This window comes from Zalophus californianus, chromosome 1 (assembly GCF_009762305.2).
Source record: "Zalophus californianus isolate mZalCal1 chromosome 1, mZalCal1.pri.v2, whole genome shotgun sequence".
Lineage (NCBI taxonomy): Eukaryota > Metazoa > Chordata > Mammalia > Carnivora > Otariidae > Zalophus > Zalophus californianus.
The window spans coordinates 58,539,943-58,556,145 of record NC_045595.1 but is presented as its reverse complement, the minus strand read 5'-3'; the positions used below and the strand labels follow the sequence as shown (position 1 = coordinate 58,556,145).

The 16,203-nt window shown below is 47.9% G+C and overlaps 1 protein-coding gene across 1 annotated transcript in view; it reads right to left on the bottom strand.

Annotated features, from left to right (window-relative positions):
• Window positions 1-491, bottom strand: part of C1H3orf56 (chromosome 1 C3orf56 homolog) — a 34,898-nt gene extending 34,407 nt beyond the window's left edge. Inside the window, 1 exon segment of the mRNA XM_027581883.1 lies at window positions 461-491. Within this exon segment, the coding sequence (XP_027437684.1) occupies window positions 461-491 (31 nt within the window).
• Window positions 492-16,203: the final 15,712 nt, after the last annotated feature.

Below are 16,203 nucleotides of genomic sequence, written 5' to 3'. Positions count from 1 at the left end.
TGCCAGGAAAGCCTCCCCATCGCGCACGGGCCTTTTCTGTTGCAATTGTTTCTGGATAGGTTTGCAGAAAGCTTCATCCCACTGAGTTCTGAACCTGTCGTGGGTCCATTCTTCATAGGCACTCAGATATGAAAGGATAATTCTGTTTCCTGGCTCCGGACCTGGATTTCTACCCTAGGCCTCTGCCGGCAGGTGTGGGGGCCCCGAAGGGCTTGGTGGGTCAGGGTTTGCACAACACATAACTCATCCTTCATGCCCTGGACATTTTCCCTTCTCCTGTACTGCTCCCCCGCTCCTGGAGCCACCCTCCCATGGTCAGGCCCTAGACCTCGTCTTAGCCCCACCTGTCCCCTCAAATTCCATCCCTGCCCCCATGGCCTGCCACCTCTGTCTCTCCAGATCACTGCCTCTGGCCCCGGTTCTAATACTTCTGCCGGCCAACCAGGGTCCTCATACTCACTTGGCAAGTCCCTGCTCTCCTCCTGCTCCATGCCTGCACCTGAGCAGCCTCATACGGCTCCCGGTAACTTGGTCTCACTATGACCTCATGGTCCCAGACCTGGAGGCCCTGCTTGTGTACTCCCATCCTCCCTAAACCGCCCCGCCAAACTAGCTGCCCAGGTACCTGCATCCGTGTCCATCCTAATGTTACCAGGGATACACCCTTCCTGGTGGCGTAGCGCAGCCCCCTCCCTCTGCCCAGCCTCCAGCCCCTGCTGCTTCTGCCTTTGCTTCCCCTCACCGCCTCTAGATTCTTCTGCTGTGGGGGGATCATCCCCAGGAGCAGACCTGTGGTGTAAAACTTCATCTTATAAGCAACCCTTCTTAAATCCGAAATGCCTGCCCTCTGCTGCCCCGCCCCTTGCTGCCCCGCCCCCCCGCTGCCCCACCTTCTGCTCCAAACCCTACCTGCCTCCCACACGCATCTTCTTATAGCCCCTCACTGAACTCTCAGCCTTGGCTGCATGGGAACTGCTGAGGTCACTACATTGACCTAAGCTAGCCGTTAAGCCTTCCGCCTGCCTTTTCTGGACCTGTCCACGGTGTCAGGCAGAGTCGCCTGCCGTTGGCCACTCATTCTCAGTCTTGCTGTGCCCTCCCCAAACTCCCAGCATGGATACCGGCATGCCCCAGGAGCGGACCTCTCTCTTCCCATCCAAATTCACACCCCAGGGATCTCACTCGTCCCTGACTTCCCCATTTGCTGTCACCAGCTCAGGCCCTGTCCCAACTCAGGATGAATGAAGTCAACTGTCTACTTGGCATCTACTTAGACATCTCATGAGCGCCTCTAACTTGTGCCCAACTGAACTCTTGATTCGCCCCTTCTCCAACCTTAAACCTGCTTCTGTCTCCAGAAATGACAACTGAGGGTGTCCCCAGTCCTCATGATTGATGCTATGGGGGTCACATATGGCTCCTGCTTTTCCCCACCTCACCCCAAGTCACCAGTCAGTCCTGTCACCTCTGACTCTGAAATGACCCTCAATCCAGCAGCCTCCACCTCCTGACACTGCCTGGGCAGGGCCAGCATGGTCACCGGGAGCTCCTCTCCTCAGACTCCCCTGCCGCATCTCCCCTCCCCCCACTCCCCCGGCCTTTTCTCTCCCCCCTCAACCCACCCACCACCACCTCTGCTGCCCTTAGCCTCAGGTGAGGAGTGCATCCAGGCTCAGGGCCTTCGGCCTTGCTCTTCCCCTGCCTGGAGCACCTTCCTTCAGAGCTCCAGCTCTTGTCGGCCTCCTCAGCACCTGTGCACTCCTCAAGTCCTCCCAAATGGCTCTCTGGCTCCTGCCCTCACTCAGGAGCCCCTGCCACATCTGGCTTTTGTTTCAGTGCAGGTCCGTGTTAGTTTCTTGGTGGCTGAGGCTGTGTTTCTTCAGTCCACAGCTTCGTTCTGAGTCCTTGGGACAGTGAACAACACAAGCTGGGGGATCAATCCGCAGGTCATTTGTTAAGTGACAGATCACGTGGCCACAGTAGCCCCCTGCAAGCCCTCCTGTGACTTGCAGACCTCCAGTGGCTCCACTGCCCTCAGCAAGCCCCACTATGCAGCCTGGTCCCTCAACATGGCTGCCCCTACTGATATTCAAGGATGGGAGTTCTGGTGAAGACCCCAGGAGAGTCCTCCCCAGAGTTCTAAAAGGGACATGCCCTTGGGCCATGAACTCCTGGGGTCACTGCCCCTAGGAGGAGGGAAGAAGGACACATAGGCTTCAAAGGGTGAATTTGCTCCGTTGCTTGCATGTCTTTGTACATATTGTTCCCACAACTCGGAATGGCTTTCCTGTCTCTATCACATCTGGCCTATCAAGCTTTCTAGAATCCACTTAGGAATTTCCCCTAGGAAACCTCTCCTCATCTCTCCTGGTCTGGCTGAGAGACCTCATGTCCATCTCTTGCTGGCCATATGGAACCTCAATGTTTTGTTCTGAATAATGACACTCACCTCATGAGCCACCCCCAGGATTAAGTGAGAGACCCAAATAAAAGAAAGTTTATAGTGTGCATGAACTTGTCTATTACTTTATACAAAAATGGCTTGATAGTTTTTCACCACATTCAGAGGGCATAGTTAGGGTCGTGTGAGTGAAAATTAAGGCTGTGAGGCTCATACATGACTCATTCAACTGGCGCTCCTTGGGGGCTCGTCCCTGGGGCCCAGACTCCCTAGAGATGGAAAAGGGGAGGGAACAAGAGGCCCGGGTTCGCATCTGGGGAGTGGGGGGTGTGGGGCAGTACTACTCCATCTCCTGGCCCACTTGGTGATTGCTGTGAAGGCCTTTTTCTGAAAAATATCTCAAACTCATCCTGTGAAAGCTGAACTCATATCTTCCCTCAGTATCTGTTTCTTGCATCTTCCCTGGGTTGTGCACGCTCCCCTCCCCCAGCCTGGAGTCACCCTTGGTGCTCCCCCACCCCCACATCCAGTCCGACAGCTAGTCTTCTTGTACCGTGCATCTCTCATTTCCCTCCAGCCAGCAGGAGCAGAAAGCAAACCAACGTCATGACAGACACAGGTCAGTGGGGCGGGGGCGGGGGGGAGGTTAGTGCAGAGGGCCTCGTGGCCAGCAGGGCTTGGAGGCGGTCTGGCCAGTGGCAGCTTTCAGGAAGCTTCCTTGCAGACATACCCCTCTACTTCCTTCTCTTCTCCTCAGTCCTGCAGGCTAGAGCTTGCTTGGTGGCTGGAGCCACCCAATGAGGACAGGAACGTGAGGGTCACGCCCTGGTGAGGGTGAAGGGGGAGTTGGAAGGGACGAGGTGAGGTGTGGAGAGCTCCTTGGGGCTCTTACTTCAAGGGGCTCTCATTCTGTGTCTGTCCAGTCACTGCCTTATCTGATCCTGAGACTGAGAATCAGATGAAAATCTACTCATAATTAATCAAGGGTCCTTGGGTAAGTTGCTGAGCACAATAGAAAACATCAAAATTGTCTTCCTGTAGAAGCTAGATCATTGGTTAGATGACATCTTTGGTGGCGACCACATTTACATTTACTATAGGAAATGTAACATAGAATAGGGACATTTCATCTCAAGTGATGCTAGTGGCCACAGAGCCACTTCTGGTTCTCGTGACCAGCTGAGAGCACGTTGTCACTCTCTTCCTCACACTAAATCCACCACAGTGATTTAAAACAGGTATGGAAATCATCTAACAAATACATGCTCCAAAACAAGAACACTGGCTGAGCCAGAAAACGTGTGGATTCCTGGGAAGCAAGAGAAAAACTGGATCGGGTTGAAGATGAAACCCCCGCTTAGGTAGGTATGACCTAGAACATTCCACAGTGAAGGCACTCTCACTCAGGAGAGCTGTCGCCATGGAAGAAAACAACAGATTAAACTAATGTGAGAACTTTCCCTGAAGAGCCCGATTTACTAGATCAATCAGGAGAGGAATTATTTTATGATATTGGAAAATTAGTATCTTTAGAGATAAGGAAGGATAGCACTGTGAAAATAAGAATTAGCGGTTATGAAAAAGAACTAATTAGGGATTTTAGAAATGAAAATAGCTGATCACTGAATAAAGCAGGGGCTCACCCATGGGCCACACAGCAGGGTAGAGGGCACTGGAGAGCAAGTCCATCCGTGGCAGCAGGCGAGACGCCAGGTTTGGGCAAAGGCCCCAGTTTCATGCCCATTAACGGTGTCCACCTTCTGCCTTTGGTCTTGAAACATGGGTCAGCCAGGGGCCTAGCTGGTGTGCGACAAGCCAACTCCAGCAGACTAAAACAGAAAAGGAATTTATCGAAGTTCCTGGAGTAACATGTAGCCAGGTGTGGGAAGCGGGCAGACCCGAGTCTGCTTCTCCGTGAGATCCGGCCAGCTCCTCATCCCTTCCTCTTGCTCAAAGCAAAGTGGTCCTCCCCCCAGACTAAACTCTCTTTCCTCTCTCCATTAGGATGTGGGATGAGTGAGTCACTCCCTCCTGCCCTTATCTGTTCCTGTTGGCTTCTTCCTGGCAGGAGAAACACACCCCCTTCTTAACTTGCAGGTGTTACTCTCCCTGCCACAGCTCATCAGCTTGAAAGCATCACCAGAGTGGCATGGAGGGTCCATCTCCCTGTCCATCTCTAGAGGTGGCCTCCTTGGCTAGACTGAAGCCCGGGACTGAAGGGTGCCCGGAGCCCAGACTCACCTGCTTTGTAGCTCCTGCAGAGGCACATTGAGGGAAATAACGCCCCTTCCCGGGAATCCATGCACCTGCTCCTCTTATGGAATAGAGTGTCTTGAACACAGAAGAGGGAATCCCGGGGCAAAGGGTTTCCAAGTCTTATTCTGACAGATTTGACTTCCCAAGAGGCTGTACTAGTTGATGTTTAACGAGTGTTGATACATATATATTTATATATATACCCCAACACCCATCTTCGAACTTTGCACACCCAATCAGTGCAAATGTTAGACCAAGCTTCTTTCCATTTAATTTTAAAATTATCAGTGAGGTGAAACATGTTGTCATGTGTCCACTGGTTATATTTTTTATATCTTATTCAGTTGAGGATCTTAATATTTTTCAGTGAATTGTTCCTTTTCTTCACATGCACTAACCCTTGTTAACCTTAATAACGCTTTGTTGGCTTAAAGTCTGTTTTGACTGATGTAAAAATAGTTATACATAGGATCGGGTTGTAGGGGTGGAACTCAGACCTTGCAGTCCTTAAAGCTCCCAGGTGATTTCAGTGTGCAGCTGGGGAGCCCACGTCCCTTCCACCGCACTCTCGCTCCGGCTTAATGAAGCTGCTCTTTGTCCTGCCTATGTGACGGCACTGGGTAGACCTCCCCACGGCTCCCCAGGTGCATGTCAGGCTCAGCTGAGCCCCCTCATTGTCTGAGTCTTTTGATGAATGTGCATTAATCCCCGGAAGGATGCTTTCCTATTCACCAACCTCCTTCTCCGCACACCATTCCCAGACCCTGACAATGTTATCCTTCCTTCTTCCTCCCCTTCTCTGTTACAAGTTCCGTTTCCACACGAAGATGAACCCCTTCATGCATGTAGCTCCCTCCTGTCTACACATCACTTCTCATCTTTGCTTTTCTACGCCTCCCATCACGACGTAGGACCTTCATATTATTTGGTAAATGACAATGTTCACCGGGCACGTGCTCTGGGCTGAGGATTTCACAAACATCACTCACTGGATTCTCACCTTCGGAAGTAAGTACTGTCCCTCTTTTACAGATAAGGAAATTGAGAAGCCTCCCCCCACCAGAGGTAAGTTTTTTAAAGCCTCCCCCCAGCCGCACCCCGACACAGCTTGTAAAGGGAGCTTCGGCTCTGAGTCAGGCTCTGGCCCCTTCAGATCTGATGTGGTCCCCCCACCTCATTCACTGTGGCACCTGCTAAAGGCCCCCTTTTAGGCAAGGGGCAAAAGAAAGAACTTCAGGTGGGTGTGAGTTAGTCTGCTCGGGCTGCCACAATAAAATAGCAGAGACATTTATTTTCTCACGGGTCTGGAAGCTGGAAGTCCCAGACCAAGGTGCCAACATGGTTGGGTTCTCGTGAGATCTGTCCCCTTGGGCTGCAGATAGCCAGCCACCTTGTTGCTATGCCCTCACATGACCTCTTCTTTGTGCACAGGTGGGGAGGGAGTGAGTTCTCCAGCGTCTCTTCTTAGGGACCTACCCTAAGATTGAACTATGATTGAACATAGTTACTTCCTTAGAGGCCCCATCTCCAAATACAAGGGCCTAGGGCTTCCACATATGAGTTTAGGGGACAGAGACACTTGGGTCATAGCAGTGTATGCGCAAGCCTATGTGTTTCAGGACAGAAAGCCTGTTTGGCATAACTGTCGGGTGACCATGCCTCCCAGATGCTGAGAAAAAGCTCTTGGTTCCTGAGTTTCAGGGCCTATGGCACTCGCCAAATGTAGCTGAAGTGTTCAAGCAGTGAGCTCAGTCCCGGCTGACCCAGCCTAACACCCGGTTGGCCTTTGGGGGCTTTGGCTGCCCACCTGCATTAGGCTTCTGCCTAGGTGTCCCTTTCCAGCCCTCTGGGTCAGCGATGACCTGCTTTTGGCCATGACCCTGTCCTTCACCCCACCCAGGTACAAGGACCCCAAAGCCCTGACCCACTCAGGTCTCATCAGGCCCCAGGTGCATAGGCCTTTCCAGCCAGGATATGTGGCCCTGAACCCTCAGCCCCTCCCAGATGATGCTGGCCTGGCCCTGCTCCAACGGCGAGTCTCCTAGACACACCTTTGTACCACCAGCTAGTCGTGTGTCTGCCAGGTGCTTTGCCTTTCTGAGCCCCAATCTCTCCACCAGGAAGATGGGGGGTGACTCCCTCAGCCCCACAGAACTGTGCCCAGGGTTCTGAGCTTGTGCCTGAGGAGTGCTTGGGGCTGGAGCGCAAGCTCTTCCCCTCATTATCCAGGCTGGCTCTGATCTCCTGCCTCACCTCTCCCCAGAGTGAAGAGTCCCCAGGGGCCTGAGGGTTCAACCCGGCCCGCCAAGGAAGCCCAGAACAGGCCTCTGCCAGGGGAAGTTAATGACTCTGACCAAGCAATTATTTTTAATGAGTCCAACTCTCCCACAGGCAGGTCTGGGCAGGGGTCCTGCAGCCATAGGAAAGGGGGCCCACCAGGGATTCCTGAGAAGGGACCAGCACCCACTGGACTGCACCCCTCCTGCCTCTCCTGACATTTCAGAAGAAAACTATATATGACTGTTGGTAATAGAAGCACAATATCAGGTGGCGGAGCAAGATGGCGGAGGAGTAGGAGACCTGGATTTCTTCTGGTCTCAGGAATTCAGCTGAATAAGGATCAAACCGTTCTGAACACCTATGAACTCAACAGATCGAAGAGGAGAGTAGCAACAACTCTCTGAACAGAGAAGTGACGACTTACTGAAAGGTAGGACGTGCGGAGAAGTGAATCCGAGACGATATTTGGGAGGATAGATGGCGGGGGAGGGGGCCTCCGTCGGCCACTTCTGGCAAGTGCTAGAGCCGCGGAGCACAAAATCAGAACTTTTAGAAGTCGGCTCCGCAGAGGGACGTCGCTCCAGTGGCTAAGCGGGGGGTGGAACCCTCGCGGGACAGTGGGGTCTCAGGACCCTCGGGGTCACAGAAAGACCAGGGGTGCCTGAGTGCAGCAGAGCTCCCAGGTATCGGAGCAGGGAAGCCGGCTGCAGAGACGGAGCCAAGGCGCGGGCTCTGAGCTCGGGGTTGCCATAAACTGTGCTCCGCGGCCCAGTCGGGCCACTGCTCCTCCAGCAGGGACCCAACAAGCGGCAGATCCGGGGAGACTCCCCTTCCTCCACCCGGAGAAGTGGCGCAGGAGCGCACCGCAGGGATCAGCTGGGTTTGGAGACTCCACACAGGGTCAGGTGCCAGGATAGAAACGCTCGGTCACAGGCCGGGTGAGCACGGAGTGTGGCCGGAGACCGGGGAGACGGGAGTGACTGGTTTTCTCTGGGGGCGCACTGAGGAGCGGAGCCCCGAGTTCTTGCCTCCTCTGGGGCAGAGATTGGGAGGCCGCCATTTTCACTCTCATCCTCCAAAGCTGTACAGAGACCTTGCAGGGAACAAAAGTTCCTGAGAGCAAACCCGAGCAGATTGCTTAGCCCAGAACAACAAGGGCGGGGCAATTCCGCCTCCAGCAAAGACATTTGGGAACCACGGCAACAAGCCCCTCCCCCAGAAGATCAGCACCAACAGCCAGCAAGCCAAGGCCAGGATTACCGATCAAGGAGAATGGAAGAACTCCAGCGCTAGGGGAACACTGCACATAGAATTCATGGCTTTTTTACCATGATTCATTAGTTTTTCAAAGTTAATTTTTTTAACTGGTTTTTTTTAATTTTTCTTTTTCCCTTTTTCAGCCAACATCTTATCAATACCCTTTTTAAAAAATTTTTTTTTATTTTTTATTTTTAGAGTCATATTTTATCCCTTCATAGTAGTTACCCTTATTTTTGGCATATATATATAAGTCGTTCTCTCTTTAAAATTTTGAGATACAGTTTCTTCTAACACATCAAAATATACCCTAAATTACTAGTGTATGGCTTTCTTCTAGTTTCCTGCCTGATCACATTCTCTCCCCCTTTTTTTTTAAAATCTTCTTTCTTTTTTCAAACTTCTTATCGTATCAATTCCTTTTATAAAATCTTTTATAATTTTCATCTTTACAGTCATCTTCCATCCCTTCATTGTATCAACCCTTATTTTGTACATATATGTCTTTCTTCCTTTAAAATTTAGGAGGCACGTTTTTCTAACAGACCAAAATACACCCAAAATCTAGATCTACGCACTAGCCTGATCATATTTGATCATATTCGGAATTTTTTGTATTGTTCTGTTTTTGTTTTTATCTTTTTCTTTTTGTTTTTTTTCTTTCTTTCTTTTCTCTTTCTTTTTTCTTTCCTTCCCTTTCGTTTCCCCTGGTTTCAGGTCTTTTCTGATATGTATAGAGTATATTTTCTGGGGACTTGTTAACCTGTTAGCATTTTGTTCTATCATTCATCTCTTCTCCTCTGGACAAAATGACAAGACGAAAAAAATCACCTCAGCAAAAAGAACAAGAGATAGTACCGTCAGCCAGGGACCTACTCAATACGGACATTAGTACGATGTTGGGCCTAGAGTTCAGAATCATGACTTTAAAGATACTAGCTGGGCTTGAAAAAAGCATGCAAGTTATTAGAGAAAGGCTTTCTGGAGAAATAAAAGAACTAAAATCTAACCAAGTCGAAATCAAAAAGGCTATTAATGAGGTGCAATAAAAAATGGGGGCACTAACTGCTAGGATAAATGACGCAGAAGAGAGAATCAGTGATATAGAAAACCAAATGATGGAAAATAAAGAGGCTGAGAAAAAGAGAGAGAAACAACTACAGGATCACGAGGGCAGAATTCGAGAGATAAGCGATACAATAAGACAAAACAACATTAGAATATTTGGGATCCCAGAAGAAGAAGAAAGAGAGAGAGGGGCAGAAAGAATATTGGAGCAAATAATGGCAGAGAACTTCCCTAATGTGAGGAAAGAAACAGGGATCAAAATCCAGGAGGCCAGAGAACCCCTCTCAAAATCAATAAAAATAGGTCAACACCCTGACATCTAATAGTAAAACTTACAAGTCTCAGAAACAAAGAGAAAATCCTGAAAGCAGTTTGAGAGAAGAGATATGTAACCTACAATGGTAGAAACATTCGATTGGCAACAGACCTATCCACAGAGACCTGGCAGGCCAGAAAGGACTGGCATGATATCTTCAGAGCACTAAACGAGAAAAATATGCAGCCAAGAATACTATATCTGGCTAGGCTCTCATTGAAAATTGAAGGAGAGATAAAAAGCTTCCAGGACAAACAAAAACTAAAGGGATTTGCAAACATGAAAACAGCCCTCCAAGAAATATTGAAAGGGGTCCTCTAAGCAAAGAGAAAGACTAAAAGCAGCACAGATCAGAAAGGAATAGAGACAATATACAGTCACAGTCACCTTACAGGCAATACAATGGCACTAAATTCATTCCTTTCAATAGTTACCCTGAATGTAAATGGGCTAAATGCCCCAATCAAAAGACACAGGCTACCAGATTGGATTAAAAAACAAGACCCACTGATATGCTGTCTGCAAGAGACTCATTTTAGACCCAAAGACACCCCCACATTGAAAGTGAGGGGGTGGAAAATCATTTACCATGCTAATGGACACCAAAAGAAAGCTGGGGTGGCAATCCTTATATCAGACAAATTAGATTTCAAAACAAAGACTGTAATAAGAGATGAGGAAGGACACTATATCCTACTTAAAGGGTCTATCCAACAAGAAGATCTAACAATTGTAAATATCTATGTCCCGAACATGGGAGCAGCCAATTATATAAGGCAATTCATAACAAAAGCGAAGAAACACATTGACAGCAATACAATAATAGTGGGGGACTTTAACAGCCCCCTGACTGAAATGGACAGATCATCTAAGCAAAAGATCAACAAGGAAATAAAGACTTCAAATGACACACTGGACCAAATGGACTTCACAGACATAGTCAGAACATTCCATCCCAAAGCAACGAAATACACATTCTTCTCTAGTGCCCATGGAACATTCTCCAGAATTGATCATATCCTAGGTCACAAATCAGGTCTCAACTGGTACCAAAAGATTGGGGTCATTCCCTGCATATTTTCAGACCACAATGCTTTGAAACTAGAACTCAATCACAAGAGGAAAGTCGGAAAGAACTCAAATCCATGGAGGCTAAAGAACATCCTACTAAAGAATGAATGGGTCAACCAGGAAATTAAAGAAGAATGAAAAAAATTCATGGAAACCAATGAAAATGAAAACACAACTGTTCAAAATCTTTGGGATGCAGCAAAGGCAGTCCTGAGAGGAAAGTATATAGCAATACAAGCCTTTCTCAAGAAACAAGAAAGGTCTCAAATACACAACCTAACCCTACACCTAAAGGAGCTGGAGAAAGAACAGCAAATAAAGCCTAAACCCAGCAGGAGAAGAGAAATAATAAAGATCAGAGCAGAAACCAATGAACTAGAAACCAAAAGAACAGTAGAACAGATCAACGAAACTAGGAGCTGGTTCTTTGAAAGAATTAACAAGACTGATAAACCCCTGGCCAGACTTATCAAAAAGAAAAGAGAAATGACCCAAATCAACAAAACCATGAATGAAAGAGGAGAGATCACAACCAACACCAAAGAAATACAAACAATTATAAGAACGTATTATGAGCAACTCTAGGCCAGCAAATTAGATAACCTGGAAGAAATGGGTGCATTCCTAGAGATGTATCAACTACCAAAATTGAACCAGGAAGAAATAGAAAACCTGAACAGACCTATAACCACTAAGGAAATTGAAGCAGTCATCAAAAATCTCCCAAGAAACAAAAGCCCAAGGCCAGATGGCTTCCCAGGGGAATTTCATCAGACATTTAAAGAAGAATTAGTACCTATTCTCCTGAAACTGTTCCAAAAAATAGAAATGGAAGGAAAACTTCCAAACTGATTTTATGAGGCCAGCATTACCTTGATCCCAAAACCAGACAAAGACCCCATCAAAAAGGAGAACTACAGACCAATATCCTTGATGAACAGGGATGCAAAAATTCTCACCAAAATACTAGCCAATAGGATCCAACAGTACATTAAAAGGATTATTCACCATGACCAAGTGGGATTTATCCCTGGGCTGCAAGGCTGGTTCAACATCCACAAATCAATCAACGTGATACAATACATTGACAAAAGAAAGAACAAGAATCATATGATCCTCTCAATAGATGCAGAAAAAGCATTTGACAAAGTACAGCATCCTTTCTTGATCAAAACTCTTCAGAGTATAGGGAGAGAGGGTACCTACCTCAATATCATAGAAGCCATCTATGAAAAACCTACAGCGAATATCATTCTCAATGGGGAAAAGCTGAGAGCTATTCCCCTAAGGTCAGGAACGTGGCAGGGATGTCCACTCTCACCACTGCTATTCAACATAGTATTAGAAGTCCTAGCCACAGCAATCAGACAACAAAAAGAAATCAAAGGCATCCAAATCGGCAAAGAGGAAGTCAAACTCTCACTCTTTGCAGATGATATGATACTGTATGTGGAAAACCCAAAAGACTCCACCCCAAAACTGCTAGAACTCCTACAGGAATTCAGTAAAGTGGCAGGATATAAAATCAATGCACAGAAATCAGTGGCATTCCTATACACCAACAACAAGACAGAAGAGAGACAAATCAAGGAGTCGATCCCATTTACAATTGCACCCAAAACCATAAGGTACCTAGGAATAAATTTAACCAAAGAGGCAAAGGATCTGTACTCAGAAAACTATAAAATACTCAGGAAAGAAATCGAAGAAGACACAAAGAAATGGAAAAACGTTCCATGCTCATGGATTGGAAGAACCAACATTGTGAAGATGTCAATGCTACCTAGAGCAATCTACACATTCAATGCAATCCCCATCAAAATACCATCCACTTTTTTCAAAGAAATGGAACAAATAATCCTAAAATTTGTATGGAACCAGAAGAGACCCCGAATAGCCAGAGGAATGTTGAAAAAGAAAAGCAAAGCACTCGGCATCACAATTCCAGACTTCCAGCTCTATTACAAAGCTGTCATCATCAAGACAATATGGTACTGGCACAAAAACAGACACATAGATCAATGGGACAGAATAGAGAGCCCAGAAATAGACCCTCAACTCTATGGTCAACTCATCTTTGACAAAGCAGGCAAGAATGTCCAATGGAAAAAAGATAGTCTCTTCAACAAATGGTGTTGGGAACATTGGACAGCCACATGCAGAAGAATGAAACTGGACCATTTCCTTACACCACACACAAAAATAGACTCCAAATGGTTGAAAGACCTAAACATGAGACAGGAGTCCATCAACATACTAAAGGAGAACACAGGCAGGAACCTCTTCGACCTCAGCCGTAGCAACTTCTTCTTAGAAACATCACCAAAGGCACGGGAAGCCAGGGCAAAAATGAACTATTGGGATTTCATCAAGAGAAAAAGCTTTTGCACAGCAAAAGAAACAGTCCACAAAACCAAAAGACAACTGACAGAATGGGAGAAAATATTTGCAAATGACATATCAGATAAAGGGCTAGTATCCAAAATCTATAAAGAACTTCTCAAACTCAACACCCAAAGAACAAATAATCCAATCAAGAAATGGGCAGAAGACATGAACAGACATTTTTCCAAAGAAGACATCCAAATGGCCAACAGACACATGAAAAAGTGCTCAACATCGCTCGGCATCAGGGAAATCCAAATCAAAACCTCCATGAGATACCACCTCACACCCGTCAGAATGGCTAAAATTAACAAGTCAGGAAACGACAGATGTTGGCGGGGATGGGGAGAAAGGGGAACCCTCCTACACTGTTGGTGGGAATGCAAGCTGGTGCAACCCCTCTGGAAAACAATATGGAGTTTCCTCAAAAAGTTGAAAATAGAGCTACCATACAATCCAGCAATTTCACTACTGGGTATTTACCCCAAAGATACAAACGTAGGGATCCGAAGCAGTACGTGCACCCCAATGTTTATAGCAGCAATGTCCACAATAGCCAAACTGTGGAAAGAGCCAAGGTGTCCATCGACAGATGAATGGATAAAGAAGATGTGGTATATATACACAATGGAATATTATGCAACCATCAAAAGGAATGAGATCTTGCCATTTGCAACGACGTGGATGGAACTGGAGGGTGTTATGCTGAGTGAAATAAGTCAATCAGAGAAAGACATGTATCATATGACCTCACTGATTTGAGGAATTCTTAATCTCAGGAAACAAACTGAGTATTGCTGGAGTGGTTGGGGGTGGGAGGGATGGTGTGGCTGGGTGATAGACTTTGGGGAGGGTATGTGCCTAGGTGAGTGCTGTGAATTGTGCAAGACTGTTGAATCACAGATCTGTACTTCTGAAACAAATAATGCAACATATGTTAAGAAAAAAGAAAAAGAAGAAGATAGCAGGAGGGGAAGAATGAAGGGGATTAAGTCAGAGGGGGAGACGAACCATGAGAGACGATGGACTCTGAAAAACAAACTGAGGGTTCTAGAGGGGAGGAGGGTAGGGGGATGGGTTAGCCTGGTGATGGGTATTGAAGAGGGCACGTTCTGCGTGGAGCACTGGGTGTTATGCACAAATAATGAATCACTACATCAAGAACTAATGATGTAATGTATGGTGATTAACATAACAATAAAAAATTTTTTTAAAAAAGCACAATATCAACTGCCACAGGTGAAAAGCAACCCTAAAAACAGTACTAATCTTATGACAACAAAGCCCAGCTCTGGGCAGTTCGGCATTTGGGCCACACAGTGGCTGATGTCCACCCTCTCCCAGGCTCGGGACCAGAGGCCTGGGCGAGGTTTGAGGCCTCATTACCCAATTTGCTCTGAGCTTGAGATTTCCTCTCATTCCTTCTAAAGGGTGACTCACAAGTTTTAGGAGGATGGGATGGCAGCCCACTCTGCCCTGCTCCCGGATGTAACAGAAAAGCCATTTTCTCTCACAGTGAAGGTCATGGTCACTCAGTGCAGAAGCTGTGATTCCCCCTAACTTTGCTTGGTGTCTCCCTGGGGGCTTGAGCCCTACAGGGATGAGGCAGGGATACATGCATTGTGGAGGGGCTCAAGAAGCAGTAATTGCTCAGGAAGAGATAATTCTGGTGGGGAATCTGGCAGGGCTTGGAAGGTGTCACACGTGAGCTTTAGAGAACGAAGAGGATTTCTGAGCTAGTAGCCAGAGAAGCACCTCTTGGGAGAGAACACAAGTGAAGATGTAAGGCAGAGGAAGGCAGACGGCCTCCCTGGAGCTGGGTGGGGGGCCTTGGGGCCTGAAGAGGCTGCACTGGGTGCAGGTAGGGGGCTGTGCCCTCCAGGAAGTACAGCCACATCCAGAAAGGCCCCTTGATGGAGCCTGAGCAGAGTGAGTTGGTCATACTGTATCCTGGAGATGTCATGATAAATGCTGTGGGTGGAGAGCACAAGGGGCCAGGGGCACAGCGAGGGGGGCCAGGATGGAGCTGCCCTAGGGACCCCTTTTCTTTCTCTTTGCTGAAAGCTTTTGCCCGGTCCAGCTCCAAATCCTCCCTGGGGCTTCCTGGCTGTCCCAGCTGCAAACCAGCTCTCCCCCTACAGGCTCACTCCCATGCCATTAGTCTCTTTTTCCCTTCCTCCTCCTCTTTCCAGGACTTTCCTTCACAGCTGGGGCCACTGGGGAGACAGGGAGGGTGTGATGGGGCCAGGGAGAGGGTTTGGTCCCTTCTGCGAATGGTTCAGCCTCTCCAGGGGAGCTGGCCATCCACTGACTCCTGACCCAAGCCCTACACTGACACTTGATCCAGCCACATAGTGACTCCCAAACCCAGATATTCTGACCCCTAACCCTAGTTACACCCTGACTTTGACCCCCGCCACACACTGGTCTCTGGCAGTCATGCTCTGACCCTTGACCCCAACCCACATTGACAATTGAACTGACCACACCGACCCTTGACATTAGAAAGGCCATGATGGCCAAGCTTGGCCCTAAGCTAAAGCCACAGCCTGCCTGATCTGGACCTTGCTGACTCTGACTAGGCATGCGGCAGCCAGCAAACCTCTTACTCAGAGGCCTGGAGCACAGGTAGTCACTGGCAGAGGAACCATCACAGCAGAGAGGAGACTGAGGTCACTATTCCCTGCGCACCAGGCTCCCGATATAGGTGTCCAAGGACCCCAGTGCTGGAGATGGAACCTTGCTCACCACCGACTTGCTAGATGACCTTGGGCAGTCAGTGTTCCCACATTTGGAGCTCAATTTGCTCAAGTGCAAAAACCAGAGTCCCATGAATTCTAAAGACTCTTACAAGAAAATAAGTGCTAAGGGAGCTGCACAGTGCGGATCAATTGAGATAATGTGTTTAAAATGCTCAGCACAGTGCCAAGTACATCATAAGCATTCAATAAATGCTAGTTATTAATGTTACTATTAATAACTCCCGCCTGCCCACTTCACTAAGCAGACAGAGGATCAGACGAGCTGCAGAGTGCAGGAAGGCACTGCCCATGGGGCAGGAGGACATTTTAATGAAAGGAAGCAGGAGAGGAAGGTGGGGTGGGGAAGAGGTCATGTCCAAACCTGAGAGTCCAGATCATGCAGGAGGAAGGCAGATGTGGGGTCCTGG